Genomic DNA, 19,974 nt, shown 5'->3' with positions numbered 1-19,974 from the left:
GCTTCGAGGAAAAACAGCCCGGGACCGCAAGAAAGGGCGTCGTCGCGTTGTGTTCACATCCAAGTGGAAAAACCAAACTTTCTGTGGAAACGAACGAAACCGCGAACGTCTACACGAGGGGTCCTGTTTTCGGGAAAAGGTCGAGATCACGCCCTCTCGTAATAATGTACATCAATCCATCCATACATACAATTTCTGAGCCGCTAATCCTCACGAGGTTTCCCAGTAGTGCTGGAGTTTACCCCAGTTGACGTCGGGCAGGAGGCGGGTGGGCTACACCCTGAATTGGTTGCCAGCCAATCGCGGGGCAACTGGAGACAGACAACAGTCGCACTCACCATCACACCCAATCCTAATTTGGAGTCTCAAATTGACGGGTGTTCATTTAAAACTCCTTTCATCACCAAAGCCTCTGAAGATGAAACTCGGCCGAGGTCTTTCTGCGTGGGAAACTTATGAATAGCTTCATGAGAAGCAATTCAAGGTCCAGGAGAGTTTTTTTTTTTTTTTTCGGAGGACGACAGCCCCACAACATCTTTGCTCTCGATGAGATCTGCATGGGGGAGCGGGACTAAATACCAGCAAGTCTGCAAAAACGGATAACATTTGACCCAAAGCATTGAGGTGCATTTTTGTAAAGCGTTGGCCTCAAGAGTTATGAAGGCCTGGGTCCAATCACAGCCCCCGCCTGTGTGGAGTTTCCATGTTCTCCCCGTACTTGGCGTGTTCCCACCGCCCCGGGCTCTCCGGTTTCCTCCCACATCCCCAAAACTTTCACTTGAAATTGCCCACAAAATTTGAAATTGTGATTGTTGAACGCGCCTGTTGTCTGTCTTCGCGTGACCCGTGATCCTGATTGGCTGGCAACCATTTCAGGGTGTATACCCTGGCTCCAGCGCTCCTAGCACCCTTGTGAGGATAAACGGCTAAGAAAATGGATGGATGGATACATATATTTATAAACACACACAATTTACTCCTATATTATTGTTCTTTATTATTATGAGGGCGACACAGTGGAGCAGCTGTAGAGTGTTGGCCTCGCAGTTCTGAGGATTGGGGTTCAAATCCTGTTTGCGTGGGTTTTTTTTCTGGGTGGGCACTCCGGTTTCCTCCCACATCTTAAAATTGCCCCAAGGTGTGATTGTGAATGCCGCTGTTTGTCTCTATGTGCCCTGCGTTTGCCTGGCGACCAGTTAAGGGTGTACCCCACCTGCCCCCTGGCCATTGACAGCTGGGATTGGCTCCAGCACTTCCACGACCCTTGTGAGGATAAGCGGCTATGAAAATGGATAGATGAATCCGCTCAACAAAAAAGAGGGGAGCGAGAGATTGCATTGCGTATTCCGTACAACAGGGGGCGATCAATTCTCTAGCATCATAGTCTCGAGTCCGACGAAGAAGTGCTAGTCCCATATTTTTTTTTTTTTTTTTTTTTTACGACAACCAATATTTGGGCAAACAAGTGTTTACTGAAGCGTCAGGTATGGCTAAGTCATTTAATTCAGTCAAATGTGATGTTTTATTTCATGTAAGGCCGTGAGACCATCTCGTTCAGCATGAGTAGCCCTTTGCTAACAACTGTGTACACGTAAAGACGGTTGCTGGGAGGACGACATGAGAGACAAGCTTTGGGTCTCAGATATGGATCCAGGGATCCTTTGCAAGGGACATCTTTCCCAAAGGACTCTCCTCAGAATTCGAACGCCAATATAACACGTTGTCTTTGTGCATAATGAGAATTATTTATTTTTTTACCTTTCCACCTAAATATTCTTGACCCATTTTGAAGTCAACCAAATTCAATTGAATTCAATTCAACGTTTTTTTTCTTTCGTCGCGAGCTGCTTTTGTTGAAGTAGTGTAAGTAAGCAACGCACATCAATCTGGTTGGACCCAAGCTAAAAGGCGCAAAAACAATCATTAAAAACCATCTTGACAAATATGAGTTCAAAACGAATCACCCAGTTTGCATGTTCTCCCCGTGCCTTCGTGGCTTTTCCCACATGCCAAAAACATGTAACATACTTAATGTTGGACACTCTAAATTGCCCCTAGGTGTGATTGTGAGCGCGGCTGTTTGTCTTGATGTGCCCTGCGATTGGCTGGCGACCAGTTCAGGGTGTGGCAGCCGGGATAGGCTCCAGCACTCTCGCGACCCGTGTGAGAATAAGCGACTCAGAAAATGGATGGATGACCCTCACCCGGCCGCATCCCGAATCAGATATATACATTTTCTAATTATTTTCTGATTTTTTTAAAATTTTTTTTCTACCTTTAGCAATGGTCCAGGAAAGCGTTCAACTGAAAAGGCGCGGTGCCCATGACTTCATGGAATACTACACGGATGCCTGCGCCCGGCACGAATCCATCCCCCTCACTGCTGTCAAAAGTCACATTGACAAAGGAACTCTGGACTTCAATGGCGACAGGGTCAAGTTGGCAGATTGGCCTCCCATCCTGGACTCCATCTCTATCAATAAGCACCTTCAGCACATTGTAATTAGTAGTACATACCAGACAAGCCACGGGTGTGGAGATGCAGGTAAGGCTTCAAATTTATATTAAAAAAAAAAAAAAAAAATAAGCATAACAGTCCAACTTTGCATCTCTTTCTTTCTTTAATCTCTCAGATAGAAGGTACTACAAGCCAGTGTTCAGGAAGAAGATTCCATCAATCCGCTGCAAGGACGTGACATTCAAGTTGTGTAAAGCTCTGAAGGAGTGTCTGTCTATTTCTCCGAACTTGAAGACTTTGAAGCTTCATGGACTTCCGCTGAGGGAAAGAGACCTTGTCAGCTTGACAAAGGTAAGAATGCAAAACAAAATTGCACTCCGTCCGGTATGAGTTTTTTCTCTGTCCAGCGGTGCCTTGAGATGCGACTGACCTGACTGATGAGATTTGACTGGTGATACGAGTCGTCATCATTTGGCTGTTTTTTGCTTTGACTTGCGACCAGAAATTTCAGATCTGAGCACTTTCTGCTGGCGGTGGACTTAACGCACTTCAATACGAGCAGCAGTTGGCGGATAGTGAACACATAAAGTACATTTTTGCCACGCCCAGTTGAACTTAACTGCCAAACTAAACAAAACAAAGAGCATTTTCTCGTTTAAAGCAATGACAATGCTTTGCTTGAGAAAAATCAGTTGAGTTTGATGCTAATAAAAGAAGCAGAATGCCACAAGTGGGTTGTATTGTACTGCATGATACTGCCCTTAGGTGACCAAGGTGCATACACCAAACAGCAGCAAAATTTCTACTGATTGGAAACAAAAAATGGGGCAACAACATCTTTAGATTCTGTCTACTGTATTTATGTAACGCCACCGAAAAACACGGAAATAACGTATTGCGCGTGACCAGACCAGCTGACCCACGACGTGCTTGTTTTTATGAATACCCACGCCGCCGAAAAAACCCGTAAAAAATAAAATGCGCGCCGGCGCAGGCAGTTGACAAAGTTTGACAAAAAAAAAAAAAATGCTTTAAAAAGGCTACTTATTTTTTAGGCTTGGAACGCATTATTTCTTTTTCCATTCATTGTAATGGGAAACATCGATTCGGTTTTCGAACAAATCACTTCTCAAACCGTTTTCTGAAACGGATTGCGGTCAAGAACCGAGGCATCACTGTATCTATGTAATTACTCTATATTTTTATAAAGTACAAACTACTAGAGCACTTGTTTCCTCATTTCTTTTTTCATCAAACTATTTGAAGGATGCTGGGAAGAATTGCCATTTCCATGAATTTTATGTTCCATTTCAGGGTTTAGCAAAAAGTGTTTCATTGGAAGCGCTTTCCCTGGCAAACTGTCCGATTGGAGATGAGGGCTTGGAGGGTAAGTGGTCTCTTATTTGTAATGTAGATACAATAGAACCTCGATTAAAACGGGGCCCACTGGATAACGGATATCAGATTAAACCAAAAAAATAGACCATCAGGAGTGAATGATATGTCCCAAAATAGTTTCCATTTGTCACTTAAACCTCCGGTGATGTTTGTGACTTCCAAAATTGGACGCTGTTGCTTCCCGGCGCTGTGGCGCAATGCCGGCAGAGATTTGGACTGGTGTTTCCGAGTCCCAGATATACGATATGAGTCTTATCCCAGGGGTCGGGAAGCTACGGCTCGCGGGCCACACCTGGCTCTTTTGGTGGTTGCGTACAACTCGCAGAGACCTCATGACGTATACAGCAGGGGTGTTCAATGTGTCCATCGCGATCGAAGTTCACAGCCTCCATTGACGGCCACACACTCTTCTTCTTAGTTTACCTCGCACCGCCCCCCCCCCCCTCCGCTCTTAAAGGGCTACACTCATAATTACAAATGTTGCAATCCTTACGCAGCCTATCAATGTGGTTTATAATGACAGAGTGCTTATGCACTTCCCACCACTGGAAATGTTTTTTTTTTTTTTTTTTACATAAAGACATGCCTCTGTCGCCAAGCATTGTTGGCGAGCGGACATAAGTGGGGAGAAATGGGGGGAAAAAAAAAAATCAACCTGCAGACCAGCTGATTGTGAAAACTTGGAACGCACTTCTACGGCGTGGGAATATTGCTGTACTGACCATTTTTGGTTGTACCGATGCATATGAAAAGTCTTATTCTCATTTAAAAAAAACATTTGAGCATAAGACCAACTTATGTTCAAAAACAGACGACTAAGCCATCAGCAACGAAGTTGCATTAAAGGTACAAAGTACTTTTGTCATCATTGGTTAGCAACAGCATAATGTTATTTAAATGAATTTAAAGACTTATTGTACTCTTAAAGTGTCGGTCTTACATAAAATGCATGAATACACTTTTATTTAGGTTTAGAAATATTGGATGGCTCTTTTGGAGTCACATTTTAAAATATTTGCCGTTTATGGCTCTCTCAGCCTAAAAGGTTCCCGACCTTTGCCCTATCCAATTCCAAGAGACCCCCCTCTTTGGTGGCCACGCTGAATATGGCGCATTGACATTGGCGGCCTGGCGTTGGCATGTCGGTGGTCTTAACTCAGGAATACAAAAGACAAGGTTGTTGTTTTTTTTGTTTGTTTTTTTTTGTCAAGCCGTTCATCTTTGGCAATCAATTTAGATCTAGGAAGCACACTAATTCATCGCACCACATGAAACGACTCACCGTTGATGTGTACACTCAATGTGGTAAGGTTGGATAAAATGTGAAACTGTCAAAACATTTCCAGGTTTTTAAAAATATATTTATTTACAGTAAATTTCTACAGTACTGCTGTTTTTAGGCCACTCAAAATAATCTACAAAACTGTAATCTTATACCCTACAGTAATATGGGTGGATATTTCGTTTAAAAAAAAAAAAAATAGCCAATTATGGGATTTTTTTTTTTTTTTTTTTCTTTGAATGTCTCACATGAAATCACACAAAACTGTTTTTGTTTTAGGTCAATTAAGATTACCAAATTATTTTTGTATTTGCTAAAAACCAGAATAGTGAGAGGATTTTTTTTTAAAGCCATATATACAGAAAACAGACAATGCACGATGAGTCCGTTATATCGAGGTTCCACTGTGATCCTTTGCTTTGTGACAATCGTGTTACACAACCTTAAATTGTGTTCCATTTTATTTTTTCGTATGTCTTTCAGTCATTTGCCAAAGTGTGAAATACTCGACAAGAATCAAAGAAATTGATTTCACAGGATGCAATATTACGTGGCGGGGAGCTGAGCATCTGGCCAACATCATTCAGGTGACGTTTGTTTACTGTCCCGCAGCCGTTCACGAACATTTGAGGTCGCTCATGCCCGCCCTGTCAACACACATTTTTAAAAGGATGAAAATGAAGTCAAAACACAGCTTTAGTTCCAAGGAAATACGTCACGCAAGACGGGCTTGGATAACTACTTTACGGTGCGTTACATTTTTCGACATCATTTTTTTTCTTCTCCCTGAAGGGAACTCTCCTCTTAAACATGACTTATTTAATAATAATGAAAAATAAATCGCACACACAATCTCTGAATGCGTAATAATAACCACATTAATATGGGGATCCCCGCTCTCCTAGTATAACGTTGTTAGTAATACAATGTCTCCATCTAGTGGCGAATATTATTTACCTGCTTGTACGCGGGCGTCCAATGCACAAATGAGAATCAGAATTTCAAGATTTCCGCACAGATGTAATCAGGAGTTACTTGAAGTTTTAATCAACTTTTTTAAAGTAGTGTTATGACTACTAGTGAAATTCAGATTTTTTTTTTTTTTGGGGGGGGGGGGGAATCAATGCCTCCACTTTCTGGAGTTAAGATCTCGATTTCCTTCATCATGAACGCTTTTCTTCAGCCTTCATTTTTAGCTTTGATTATTTTTTTCCCTCTCCATTTTGCTTTTGATTTGCATATTGTACCTCAGTGCCTGATAAAATCATTTTCAGACTTGTGAATTACGAGACTAACCTCCGCATTTATTTATACAATGTTGTAACCCCGCTAAATTGTCAATATATGTAAGGACAAAGATATAAGTTAGATATGACAACACAAAGGAACGCTTGTCTTTCAGCATCAGGGAATGCAGAGGCACGGGTCCGTGTGGGCCCAGTCCTTGCGGTATCAAAAACCCAAATACGAGGGCATGGGGGGTCTCCGCCGCCTCACCCTCAACTCCAACACTTTGATCGGGGACCTGGGCGCTGTCCGTCTCGCCCGTGAACTGGCTGAAGACCTCTGGGTTAAAGGTTAGGAGGTGGCAATATGATGAGTTATGTATTTAGGGTTGGTGGTGTTCTTCCTCAAGATCTTTCTTTGGTGCGTTTGCTGTGTTCTGAACAGCTGTGGACCTGCAGAAATGCGGTCTTTCCAATCGAGGAGCGTGCCATCTGCTGGAAGTTTTGAAGACGAACTCTACTCTCTGCGTGTTAGACATCCGTAATAACCCTTTAGTTGGTAAGAAGCCGTCACAACAACATTCTTTACCCCCCCCCCCCCCCTCCCCATAGCATAATTTTTTTGTATTAGTTGTCGTCCATCTTACGTTTGCTTTTATTGTCAGTTATATTCACTGTCACAGAAGTTAAAAAATGTCCATATTGGTTTTTTTTTTAACCTTACAAGTATTTAAAATCTCAGCATGGCCAAAATGTTATCTCTTCCCACCATTTTGATGAAATTCTATCTATTTTTCAACAAACCCAAGTACAACACTTTAATTATGTTTTTGATCCACTTTCATTCTGCGATGCGTGCATGAGAAAATTCCAACGCTTTCTGGTGAGAGTCTTTTATCTATGAACATGTATTTCCAGTTGCATATCTAAGAGACAAAGCCAAAAAGATTTTTCACAGAAAACACCAATTTTAATGACAATCATTACAGTTCATATTGTAGTGCTAAAGATTTTTTTCCTCTTCCCATTTCAGACAATTCCCTAATTAAGACTATAATAGAGAAAATACTCATGAAAGTTGAAGCACGAGCACCTGAGGTGATTTATATTGGCCGTCCTACATAAATAAAACAATGATTACAGAATATGAGGAATACATAATTGGTTTGCAATTTGGTTTGACTGCAGTACTGCTGGATCTCACCTGCCGCCAAAGAAGTACCGAAGACTTCAGCTACGAAGCGGCGAGTGGTGTCCGGCGCATCCACGGAAAGACCAGGTACAGAACAACCTCGGTTCTCGACCGCAATCCGTTCCAGAAAACGGTTCGAAAACCGAATCAATATTTCCCATTGCAATTAATGGAAAAAGAAATAATGCGTTCCAAGCCTAAAAAAAAAAAAAAAATCTGGATTTTGAAGCATTTTTTTTTTAGCTTTTCCTGATAATAAACTGCATGGTCGAAATACGTGTATAGTTCAAATACTTTACATAATACCCTTACTCTGACGTCCATTCGCCAGTGATGTTGCCCTCTGTGTTGCAGCTTCTCAGAAGAGGACGTCGACTGAAGATGACGGCTCGGTCGCAGTTCAGCATCAGCGGTCCACATCCCGCTGCAGACAAGTGCCTCATCACTCTGCTGCACGTGCCGGACGCCAGCGGTGAGGAGACTGTTAAATGAGTTCCTTGCAGTCTTGAAAACAGCAAAGACTGCAGTGGTCGCAAATGGCAATGCAGCAGATTCCACAACCGGAGTGACAATTGACATCGCTTTACACAACAAACTGTCATCGCTGAGTATCCCACCTGGGATGGACCACCTGGGTCGCGCAATGACACGCCACTGTGAGCGGCCCCGATGTTCACGAGTTGCATTCTTGCGTTCCAGAGGCTTTCCTCCCACAGGTGCGAAGGACTACAGTCTCCCCGTAATGCAATCCGGAGCCAGTCCGCAGCATCTTCAAGGCCAGGTACGGGGTTCCGGTCATAGTTTTGTTTATTTATTTATTTTTTCTCATTTCACATGCGATAAATCGTAGTTCAAAAACCCCTTTGTGACCCCCACAAGGCCGCCGTGAGGGTTACGTTTGTGTCGGAGTCAGAGGAAGAAGATGGTCATAAGGAAGGGGCGGAGGCAGCGGTGGCGGGCGATCAAAAGCCGTCTAACGGAAGCCACCAGGACGGTGTCAATGAACGAAGGCTGCAACGTATGCAGGTCAGCTACCGCCGGCTTCCGTTTCACGTCTGGAATCTTTTTTCAGTGCGCTTTGTCCCACATGTCCTGCAGATTGCGCTACAGGAATGTCGTCTGCGGTTGGGAGAGGAGCGCAGGGCCAGACTGAAAGCCGAATCCTTTCTCAGGGAGGTACTGTAATCCCGTTGTTTGCGTAGAGGCTCCTGGAGGTTCCTGGCTAATCCTTCGATGAAGTATCGTGCTGAGAGAAATTCAGTGTAGCAGCTGATTGGCTCAGGCTCAGGCTCAGGAATTCCTGTGTTGGGTTGCTTTCTTCGGGGAGTCCACTCGTTCCTCCCGCATTCTAAAAACATGCACTTTACGGTCACTGAATTCTCCAAATTCTCAAGAGGTGTGAATGTGAAAATCAATGAATGTCCATCCAAGATCAGAGCCGCTTATCCTCACAAGGCTCGCCTACCAACTCTCTCTATTGTCTTGTTTTTTTTTTTCATTCAGTTTGAGCTGGAGAACGCTCGTCTTCGCGATAACAACCTCTCCTTGTCCGAGGCGCTGGCGGCCACAGGAAATGCGCTTCCGGACCGCCTCGCCCTTGGAGATGAAGACGTGCTGGAGAGCATCGAGCGCTCGTTTACCAAGTTCCATGCTTTCCTGGATCTAGTCAAGGATGCTGGGTGAGTAATGTGCTGTTAATACTCGCCGTTTTTATTCCGATAGCGCTGTGGCACTTTAACGCAGCGGTCCCCAAACTACGGCCCGCCTCCGCATTTGGTCCTGTGTGACGCTCTGAGCGTTCCTGGTGCCGAAAAGTCTCTTTGTGATTAACACGCATGCGCGTCTATTTTGTAAACTTCTGGTCATTCTGAAGCATCCGCATCCATGCTTCAAGGCGTGCCATTCGATAACTTGTCGCCGAGTGTTCATGTTCGCTTTGGACGTCTCAGAAAGACGGACACAGCGAACGTACATATATGTGTTTATCTTTTTTTTTTTTTTTTGATCAAAGTTTGTTTTACGGTTAGGTTATAACGTATGTTAGCGCCCTCTATCTAGAAGAAGGGGAACTATAAGATCGGGGGATTTGCCAGTACGCGTCTGCTACGTACCCAAAGTTCCTCTGTTAGTGACGCATGTGCAATAATCACAAGGAGACTTTTCTCCACGAGGGAGCGCTCAGACCGTCGCACCGGCCCCCTAAACAATACCAGAGTATTTTGATTTATTTTTCAGCTATTTGTATTTGATAATAAATTTGGGCTTTTGCGATAAAAAAAGTTCCTTAGTTCTGAACCACTTTCATAATTAACAATTAGTTAGTGACCATTTCAGAAACATATATAACGTGACATTTGTTCCAACTTTCTGCGGTACAAGGGCGCAGGTTGCCAGATAAGGCATATCTGGCAATCCCCAGGAAAAAAAAAAATCCAAACCCGCCCCTCTCAAAGAGAACGGAATCATGGCGGAAAGGTTCGGTCAGAGAAAAATTGATTCAGATTGCAGGATGTTTAACCCAAAGCGGACAAACCGTTTGACGGGCAATACGGCGCCGTGAAAATGGTGACGTCACGTGCACGAGCGCTATACCGCGAGTCTATCAGCGAGTTCGATCACCAGACGTATTGAAGAAATCCCGGGTAATGCGTAAGCCCGGCTGCAGCAGAAGATGAAAGAATTTGAACGGACGTGCAGGACACGGCGTAACTGCTCGTTTTTTTATTCTTGGAGTTGGCGCAAACGTTGAGATGTGCGAGGAGCGGGCAGCACTCTTACTTTGTCTCAAAGGGACTACGACCGGGGGGGGGGGGGTTTAGCGTCGGCAAACTACGGAAGAGTTGGACCTGGACTGGTCAACCCCAAAATCGGAAAAGACCCAATGAAGATGTCCACACTATTTTGGCAGCACGTAGATCTGCGAGCAGACCTTTTCACACGTGAAAATGATGAAAAGCCCAATGAGATGAAAATTGACGGATGAACATCTGCATCAGTGTTTTGAGACTGGCACTGACCAAAATGGAAGCTGACATTCGACTTCTCACCAGCCAGATTCTGGCCCACAGTTCACATTGATGAACGTACAACGGTAAGCTCACTTTTCGGACTTTAATGAGTCATGCTGAGCATATAGAAATGTAATCGAAATAAGATCCATCAGCACAACCGTACTGAGAGTGGTACTGCACCGGGTTCAGTTTGTCAGCCTGCTTGCTTTGCGGTTTTCACAGGGAAGTTGATGGGCGAGAGCCGCCAACTGTGATGTCTGCAAGCCTACCGACTGTAACCGTGAGAGACTTCTCGTACGAGTCATTTGAGTGAAAGTTTCCGCTCGAACAAATAAACGCCAATTCAACCTCTTACAACAACAGAAAGTTTGTCAAAACACAGAGGGTTATTTGGTTATTATTTATTGCATCAATAGTGTAATTTCATTTCCCTTTTTTTTTTCTGTGAAGAACCTGCGGAGGGTTATTTAGTTATTATTTATTTCCTGACTTTTTTTCCGGGAAGAATGCAGAAAAGGTTATTTGATTTTGTGTTGGTTTGCGGTAAACAATAAATGTTTCCGTTTAGGTCCTCCTGCAGTCAGATTTTCTCTGTTGCAAAGTGACCCCCCCCCCCCCCCCCATCAGAGAAGCAAAAATGTTATGCTACGTAAATATTTCGAAATACTCTTTCAGAATGGCAATCGATACATTTAAGACAAGATAATAGCAAATAAGGCCTTATTTGTATCTACGCACTGAACATATTAGAGGCAGCTTCAGATCACTATGAACTGTAATGATAAATTTATGACAGATTCCTCTTGGAAAGGCTGTTTTTATTATTTAGCGGTGAGCTCATTAATCAGCAAGTGGATTTGATTTGACTTGTTTCAAATTATTTTCTATTACTGACTGATTTTTCAATTTGCTTTTTCTCTTAACGTGCAGTACTAGTACGAGTTTGCCTAACATCCAATGTACCGTACTTTCCGGCCTATAAGCCGCGACTTTTTTCACACGCTTTCAACGCTGCGGTTTACGCGGCGATGCGGCTAATTTGTGCATTTTTTTTTCTAATGGCTGCTAGGGAAGCGGAAAAAGAGTGAGACCGGTGGAATATATGTGCCGAGTAAGTGACTTTTACCAGTTCGACCCTGTTAGCACTGCGCTAGCGTGTTACTGCCGTGTCTCAGTGATTTTTACTAGTATGTTTTGTTGTTTTTTTAATTAGCGCGGCGGCGCTAGCGTTAAACTTTGGTTGGTCTTTGGTGATTTTGTTGCGTATTTGCGAGGGTTAGTAGAAGGATGTCATTTTTGTATCAGTTTGACTTTGCATTTTCGTATGCCCGATGACAATGTGGTGAACAAACAACGTTAAGGATAAGAATCAACAATACGAAACGTCACAAAGCACTTCGACCGGGCCGAACAATGGTGACCCCAAAAGGAATGAAGCATACAGGCCAGCGGCTTTCAAATAACTCTGCGTGATTCTCAGAAACAGTCGGTGGACTCAAAATGAAACTGGGAGTGACTCTTCTGGGTGGGGATACGTACAAACTTCCTTCTTTGAAAGATCTGTCGCGTGTGATAAATCCTACCTATGCGTTATCATCTATCACTGATAGTGTCATAGAATGAAAGTGCGACATGGAGTCTGAGGTTTCTTTTTCATACGGATGCCTCGGCGCCTCTTGACGATTATTACTATGAATATTTGTGATACATTTTCCATACACCCTGAACTGGCGGCCAGCCAATGGCAGAGCAAATAGAACAAGCGACGCTCTTGAATATCCTGGAACGTGCGCTCAACCTCGTTTGCTGCTCGCTGTGGTTGTGTGCCTTGCACCGTCTTCACTTTCGTTTTGACCAAACGTGTTTCTATGATCGTGCTGGTTTTTGTTTTTATATATATTGGAAGTACGTGTACTTCTGCACCGTTTCCGGGTGACGGCGAGTAAGCGAGGAACTCTTGAAAATGACCTTCATCTCTTTTCTCTTTTTAATTGAATGATTGAGAAACATTTTCAATGTTCTCAAACAATGTTCAATATATACATCTACAGAAAATATTAACGGTTTAATTATTGATTAGATGACTGATGAGCTGAGTGTATGTGGGATATCTTTTCAAAATAAAATGAAAGACAATAAGGAGATAATGAAATGCAAAGTAAAACAGGTCAACCAACTCTGAATATATTTTAGTCTGAGGCTTCAAAGAAAAGACGCATTGTACAAGCTCACCTATGTATTCATAAATATATTGGAATATAGTTAAGTTACATTCGCGTTAGAAAGGGAGAGAACTGCGACGATTTGGAAAACCATTTAATGGTGGCTGAAGAACTTGGCATACAAAATTCTATTCATTAAATATTCAAAAGTACCGTCATTTAGTTTCCCGTAATAACAGCAAACATCTTTCAGATGAAGAATGTGGTTTGCTTTAGATTCCAAAGTTTGAAAGCCTTCATCTCTTATTTTGCACTTCTGTATCTTGAACTATAGCGTATAACTTTGACTGTAATTATGTCTAGCCATGGTGCAAATCGTGTACAATTTCTAAATTTGAAGTTCGGGAAGAATATGCCTCAAAAGTCGCACGAGACTTGGACTTCAAATTATAGTTTGACACGAGATGAGACACTTCACAAAGCTCTTTCATTTCCTTTTATTTCGGCCTTTTCGCTTTTTTTTTTTTTTGGACATCACTAGAAAATTACTATAGACTTGGAAAGAGTCTGGCTACAGTGCACTCAGTACAGTTTGAGCAATATAATTAAAATTAAATAATAGTCAAATAACCTTTTGATCGCAGGCGTTAACGTAAATATGCGCGAAAAAATGTGGATTGATTCTAGCAGTAGCTGTAAAATGCCCATAGGAGGCAGTCATGCTCTGCAAACTTTTTTTTTTCTCCTGCTAGTAAATTATGAAATGGATGAATCCGTTTTGTAACGTTCACATCTTAAGCCTGGAACCAAATAATTGGAAGACAATGTTTTGAAAATGGAGTGGAAAAACTTTGAAGTCAACTGGTATCGTTCCGTTTGAGTCCTACCAAGATTGTCTCTCTCAGCTTAGGTCAGCTGGCATCCATGGCTGGCATTGACACGAGCGATTTCCTGCCTTTGGGAAGACCGCAGCTCTCTTCCACGCTGGGACACGGACTCCAACTGGACGCAGCCGCGTCCGGCGGCGGACGCCTCTCTCTGCGTAGTCAGGCTCAGAATCCTGTCCCGGTGAGCATTTTCAAGCCATCGTCACGCCGGTCTTTTTAAACTTAAGTCAAGTCGTCAAAAGTATCCGAAAAGGCAAAGCGCACAGTGGAGGATTTACATTTTATGACTGGATCATATATGAAGGCGGCACGGTGGAGCAGCTGGAAAGCGTCGGCCTCACAGTTCTGAGGCCCCGGGTTCGATCCCGGCTCCGGCTGTGTGGAGTTCGCATGTTCTCCCCGGCGCTCGGGTTTCCTCTCACATCCCAAAAACACGCAACACGAATTGGACACTCTAAATTTCCCCGTCGGTGTGATTGCGAGCGCGGCTGTTTGTCTCTATGCGCCCTGCGATTGGCTGGCGACCAGTTCAGGTTGTACCCCGTTGACAGCTGGGATAGGCTCCAGCACGTCCCGCGACCCTCGCGAGGATAAGCGGCAAAAGAAAACGATTGGATGCATCATATATGAGGCAAGGATGTTTTGCTGAAAATCTGGATAAGGATTTTAACGAGTGTGGAATGACTGGAGCTGCCTTCCTACCCCCAAAGTCAGGAAAGTCAGGAACTAACAACTCCATGGAGCAGTCAACACAAATAAGATATATTTCTCCATTTTATAGTTTTAGTGGTATTTTACGGGTTATTGAAAGATGGGGGAAAAAAAAACGTGAGCAGGTGTTTTTTGTTTTTTTTCTGCATCTACCAAAGGGTTGTCGTCCTGTCCCGTCCCGTCCCCCAAAAAAAATAAAAAATAAAAAAAAAAAAATGGCAAATGTGAATAACGGACAGGGAGGAGTTCACAGTACATCAGAAGTGGGCACTTGGACCCGCATTTTTAAACACAGCCCAAATGACTTAAGTCCACCTCCATTTTGTTTTTAGGCCTCCGGCGCTCATCCCGACGACGTCGGCGCTGGCAAATCTCCGTCGTCCCTCACTAAGGCCGCGCATCAAGAGGGCCCGCGCAAAGAGGGGGCGCCCCAGGTGGCCTTCGAGCAGGCCGCCGGAACACAGGTGGACTTCAGCGTCCTGAGAGAGCAGGAGCCAGATGAGTTCTCGAAACTTGAAACCCAATACGACTCCGGTTCAGAGCGCAGCGTCACTAGCCAGCGATCCCGCCGTGAAAGTTGTCAGGCTCCGGGAATTCGCCCGAGCGGGAGCCTCTCCGCTTCCCAGCGCAGTGACGACTTGAATTCCAGTCACAGCGATTCATCCCGTCGACGCAGCTCCCGTGGAAGATGGAGCGCAGGCGATATCATGAGAGACATTGTAAGTAATAAGGTCCAGTCGGCGGGCCCGCGGAAGCGGGTGGTCATACATCGGTCTGGGTCAGAAGGGTCAGATGGCAAAAGCAGTCCTGGGGGCGACATTCTGGAGGAGATCAGGTCGCTGGCGGCTCTCGAAGGGCGCTCGGACGGGGACTATTTATAGCATGACGGACTCTTTGGCAGCTCTTTTTCATCTTATTTACTTGAAGAAATGACAACTCTAGATTGGAATTGCAATTTTGGGAGATTGTCAGGCCTCCGGGTCATCTTTTCATCCAGTGTTAATGTCAAATGTGCAGCAGACCAGAGCAAAACGCAAATATTTGACTTGCGTTTGGCGAGTTTTGCTACGACAACAAATGCATTTTTTTACAGCAGTTTCAGAATCCACCAACAATAGCAGATGCCCTTAATTATTCATTATGTTCTAGATTGGTTATTATTTAGCATTGCCAACCTAGCCAAACCTCATCACTCACAAAAAAATATAATGACTGCATTTGATTTTTTTTTGTTGTTGCTGCGTGAAAATGCTGCCAAATAAATTGCGACTTCACTATTTTTACAATGCACACAATGCTTTTTTTTTTTTTTTTTTTTAATGCACAATTTAAAACACATGGCAGAAGCCCCGTTCAGATGTCCACGACAGACTTTTGTCAAATTCCTCGTGGGTCAAGTACACGTTTTTGATTTTGGGGGTGGGGGGGGGGGGTCCTATCGCACAAATGAGCCCCCTGCTTAGCAACACATCACATTTCAACACGTCGTCATATTAAAATGCCACAAAAGCGAGGGGGTCACGTCACGATCACGTCAGAGAGAAACAATGAACGAGTCTCCCACCGGCAATGTGCAGTCGCCACTTTGTACACGATCAAAGATCCTGCTGACGTTTTAGTATCAAGCTGACTGTTATCACCAACAAGCACGGCGCCTGACTCGGTTAGGAAACGGTTGTGCTTCATGATCGCCGCTTGGACTGTCTGAGGAAGTTAGAACAGTTTGTAAATGGGAGTGAGAACAAAGAAAAGAGGCACTCGAAATGTTGCCTGACCATCCATAAAATACGTGTGCGTGTGTGTTTACGTACACGCACGAATTGCGCGATCAATTGAAACCGTCTCCTTCACAGCAATTGATGCAACGCGGAGACATGACCATCGAGCAGTTCCAAATTTGAGTCAACATAACGTGAGCACGTTGATGCTGCAGCGGTGCGGCCGCCGCCTGACTTTGGCGAAGGCAGCGCGGGTTCAGTGAACGTGCGTGCGCGCGACCAGTTGTCGGAGAGCCGTGTCTGATGAACCCCGCGAGGGCGTTTGCTTGTTTTATTTGGCATTTGTGCGTCTTTTCTACTGCCGCCCAGGAAACGGGCCCGCGATACTGAGCAAGCAGACGGCCTGGCTGACCCGACAAATATGAACTCCAGAAAAGCGCTTCCGCCCTCTCGCCCTCTGTGCCTTCAGATATTCAAATATGCGGGAGTAAGCATATTCTTAATACATATTAACAACGTTTTTGATGTATTTATTTCTAGTATGTTTTTTGTTTTTTTTTAAAAATAATTTCTAATGGGATTTTTTTTTTTTTTTAAACATTACAACAGATGTTGAGGTGGCACGGTGGAGCAGCTGGAAAGCGTTGGCCTCACAGTTCCGAGGACACTGGTTCGATCCCGGGCCACCCTATGTGGAGTTTGCTTGTTCTCCCCGTGCCTGCGTGGCTTTTCACCGGGCATTCCGGTTTCCTCCCACGCTGCAGAAACATGCAACATGAATTGGACACTCTAAATTGCCCCGAGGTGTGATTGTGAGTGAGAGTGTTTGTCTCCATGTTCCCTGCGATTGGCTGGCGACCAGTTCAGGGTGTCCCCCGCCCCTTGACGGGCTCCCCGCAACCCTCGTGAGGATAAGTGGCAAAGGAGATGGATGGATGGACAACAGATTGACATCAATCAAAGGGCAGCTTGGCGTACAACGTGAGTTAAAAGGCTCTTCCATCGTGTTATGAAGAAGAAAAATAGTTTTTTTTTTTTGATAACTACAGTGTTTGTTGTTTGGAATTGGTGGGCCGTCTATGTCGGTAAAGTACAATATGGATTGGCTCCGGGACACAGCTTTGAGGAACACCGTGGTTCCATGCGAAACAGAAAGTGCCACGTTCAATCTCTGCTATCGATATTTTGGAACACGTAAAACGAGTCTTCAAATGCCAAATCAAATTGAGGTGAGGTTTCGGACTGACGTGTGAAACAGTAATAACATCCAAATTGCGTTTTTGACTGTGTCGGAACTAGTTCGAGTTAGATGAATTGCCTCTTGTTATGAGCTGGCGTCTACACCATTTATAGTCCACAGATGAAAACAAAACAAAACAAAAAAAAAAACACCCATCCTCCAAACCAAAGATTGCATAGCCTGCCCTAACCACATTGTTATGTATGAAAATGTTGGTTGGGAAGCCACTCGGCGGGAAGTTCTGATCGCCGTCTGGTGATAAGAAGTTTCTGTTTGATGAGCCTCTATTCAGTCTGAACGTGCTATGACCTTTTGACCTTATGTATACTTACATAATACTCGACTTGCTGTTGATTGTCCCAGTACAAACTTTGCAAATGACCCTCACACTGTGTACTTGTAGCGAAGGCTGATCAAATGAAAGGACCAAAGGTTCCCGTTTTCACCGTCTCGTCCCCAACGTTGACCAGTGAGCTTGCATACACACACACACACACACACACACACATATATATTTGTCCACAGACATTGGTCATTGCACTGTTTAGTTCCTTAATAAAGTAAGTAACAATATAGTGTTTGAAATGATCATGTTGACTGATTTTTAAAGAATTAGTCGCACAGACCATGATAGGATTATTAGTGCAATGAAACAAAAGCAAAATTAGGAAGAAAAATACCTCTGAAAGTTATGAGAATAAAGCTGCGTTGTTTGGAGAAACCAGAAAAAGTTCTGAGGATATTATGTTCATTAAAAAAAAAAAAAAAAAGAAAATTGGACGAGAGGTCGCATGCTGTACAAATCAACTGCATTGAAATGACTGAAATATGTCTTGAGACCACCACCTATCGATCGGGTAATATCTATAAATACTTTCTTTTTCAAAAAAAAAACACTTCCAGATGATGGCGCATGAAAGATTATCAGGGTGAAGTTGAAAAGAAAAGTATGAAACATTTACAAAACCATGACTAACTCCCCCCCCATCCCCCAAAATAAAGGAAAAAATGCCCTCCAATTATAAAAAGAACACGTCAAGATTTGTGCTTCGTGCACTCTTCTCAAACACACTGATTGCTTTTCTTCAGTCAGAATACGAGCCGATTGATTAATAATTGTCCACACAGATAGCGCTTATCTTGTATTTCAGCATCTACTGTAATTTGACTCCCGTCATTTGTGTATAATGTACATGAGTATGCGGAGGCCAGATTCAGTAGCTCTTTGGCAAGATGTCATACTGGGCTCCCAAATAGTTGTGTACCCCCACACGCACTTTACTACAAAGCAGTATCCTGTGATATCTTTCAGCCAAAGAAAGCCAGAGTACTCGGTGGGGGGGGGGGGGGGGGGTCTGCACATACATGTAGAGAATATGCCAATTCAATACCGGAAGCCTGTGACGTGTGAGGCGGACAGGCTAACCCAAGCAGAATGCAAAAATGTACAAAAATGTCACGTTGCCATCATCCATTCGTCCACATCCTATCGGCCTGGTCCACGTTCCAGTCGGAGCCCATATCGGAACCGGGCTGGTCCCCGGTCAATCCCGGGGCACGTATAATGAGATGAAAATGACGTTAGTATGGTACATGGTTTCAAAATGACAAAAAGTAGTCGACCCAATGGAATCAGCATTGCCTCCGTGACGGACCCTTTTGGTCAGGGCTCTCCAACGCAATTTACTCCGGAGGCGCAATCTGACTGAGGCAGGGCCGCAGATGCACGCGTGCGCCATTTACATGAAAAAAAAAGAATGAAAAATTCAATCTTCTCCAGCGTATTTCTCATTTTTAACTTCAAATAAGATAAGCGAGGACGCTGGTGTAAACAAGCCGTGTCCAAAACAACCAGGAAGACGCTGCTGTAAATTTCTTCTTTTTGAAAAATGTTTCTCCGGTGTGGTCGATGTCGCCCCGCAGAGCCACGTACGGCACCCCGCCGTGATCAATAGGTCGCTTGTCAAAACGCCATCCATAAGAAACTTTCATACTAAGGTTGGGGGCACATAATATGGGTCTGGCGGGCCGACACTTTGAGACGCTCTTAATTACAGTACGTGGAAAATAGAACATAGTTTGCACACATTTGATACTTTATGGAAAAACCATAGTAGAGGTAATTGTAGCACATCTTCAAGGTTCAGAGGTTCCGGGTTCAAATCTTGTCTCGGGCCCTTCCTTTCTCCGGGGTTTTATAGTTGGACCTCACACAAGCGTGTTGGACTCGTAAAAGACTCAAAATGAGCTTCTTTTTCCGCTTATCCTCACGAGCGTCACGGGGCGTGCTGGAGCCCATCCCAGCTGTCAACGGGCGGGAGGCGGGGTACACCCTGAACTGGTCGCCAGCCAATCGCAGGGCACATCGAGACAGAATAACAGCCACACTCACAATCGCACCTAGAGGCAATTTAGAGTGTTCAATTAATGTTGCATGTTTTTGGGATCGGGGAGGAAACCGGAGTGCCCGGAGAAAACCCAACACAGGCAGGGGGAGAACATGGAAACTCCACACAGGCGGGACCGGGATCGAACCCCGGGTCCTCAGAACTGTGAGGCCAACGCTTTACCAGCTGATCCACCGTGCCGCCCAAAATGATCAATAGGTGTAAATACGAAGCTTGGATGTGTTCAAAAAGAAAAAGGGATGGAAAAATCACAGTCAAGTGATCTTCTGTAAGCGGTTTCA

General features: G+C 44.2%; 1 protein-coding gene across 4 annotated transcripts; it reads left to right on the top strand.

Moving 5' to 3' along the window:
• Positions 1 to 7: 7 nt before the first annotated feature.
• cep78 (centrosomal protein 78) lies at positions 8 to 18,574 on the top strand. Of its 4 annotated transcripts, XM_061816980.1 has the most exons (19): positions 1,367 to 1,484; positions 2,282 to 2,545; positions 2,634 to 2,809; positions 3,773 to 3,845; positions 5,622 to 5,725; positions 6,541 to 6,715; positions 6,810 to 6,923; positions 7,398 to 7,462; positions 7,553 to 7,643; positions 7,911 to 8,028; positions 8,256 to 8,337; positions 8,436 to 8,582; positions 8,655 to 8,732; positions 9,060 to 9,235; positions 13,635 to 13,797; positions 14,660 to 15,046; positions 16,415 to 16,532; positions 16,655 to 17,026; positions 17,689 to 18,574. In XM_061816980.1, exons 2-17 carry the CDS (start codon positions 2,284 to 2,286, stop codon positions 16,433 to 16,435), a joined length of 2,232 nt encoding a protein of 743 aa, XP_061672964.1. In that variant the 5' UTR covers positions 1,367 to 1,484; positions 2,282 to 2,283; the 3' UTR covers positions 16,436 to 16,532; positions 16,655 to 17,026; positions 17,689 to 18,574. The 4 variants fall into 4 exon arrangements, with proteins under 4 accessions (XP_061672963.1, XP_061672964.1, XP_061672961.1 ...); XM_061816979.1 differs by lacking the exons at positions 1,367 to 1,484; positions 16,415 to 16,532; positions 16,655 to 17,026; positions 17,689 to 18,574 and adding an exon at positions 8 to 139 and having other exon boundaries at positions 14,660 to 15,612; XM_061816977.1 differs by lacking the exons at positions 16,415 to 16,532; positions 16,655 to 17,026; positions 17,689 to 18,574 and having other exon boundaries at positions 14,660 to 15,612.
• Positions 18,575 to 19,974: the final 1,400 nt, after the last annotated feature.

This window comes from Syngnathoides biaculeatus, chromosome 4 (assembly GCF_019802595.1).
Source record: "Syngnathoides biaculeatus isolate LvHL_M chromosome 4, ASM1980259v1, whole genome shotgun sequence".
In the NCBI taxonomy this organism is placed as follows: Eukaryota; Metazoa; Chordata; class Actinopteri; order Syngnathiformes; family Syngnathidae; genus Syngnathoides; species Syngnathoides biaculeatus.
Note: the sequence above shows the minus strand (reverse complement) of the source record. Positions and strands in the feature narration are given on the sequence as shown.

Excerpts from the sequence above, each read along its gene's own strand:
- cep78 (XM_061816979.1), top strand. The coding sequence starts at position 2,284 with ATGGTCCAGGAAAGCGTTCAACTGAAAAGGCGCGGTGCCCATGACTTC. Across the intron at positions 7,644-7,910 it reads CGCATCCACGGAAAGACCAG|CTTCTCAGAAGAGGACGTCG; the intron begins GTACAGAACAAC and ends TCTGTGTTGCAG. Across the intron at positions 9,236-13,634 it reads GATCTAGTCAAGGATGCTGG|CTTAGGTCAGCTGGCATCCA; the intron begins GTGAGTAATGTG and ends TGTCTCTCTCAG.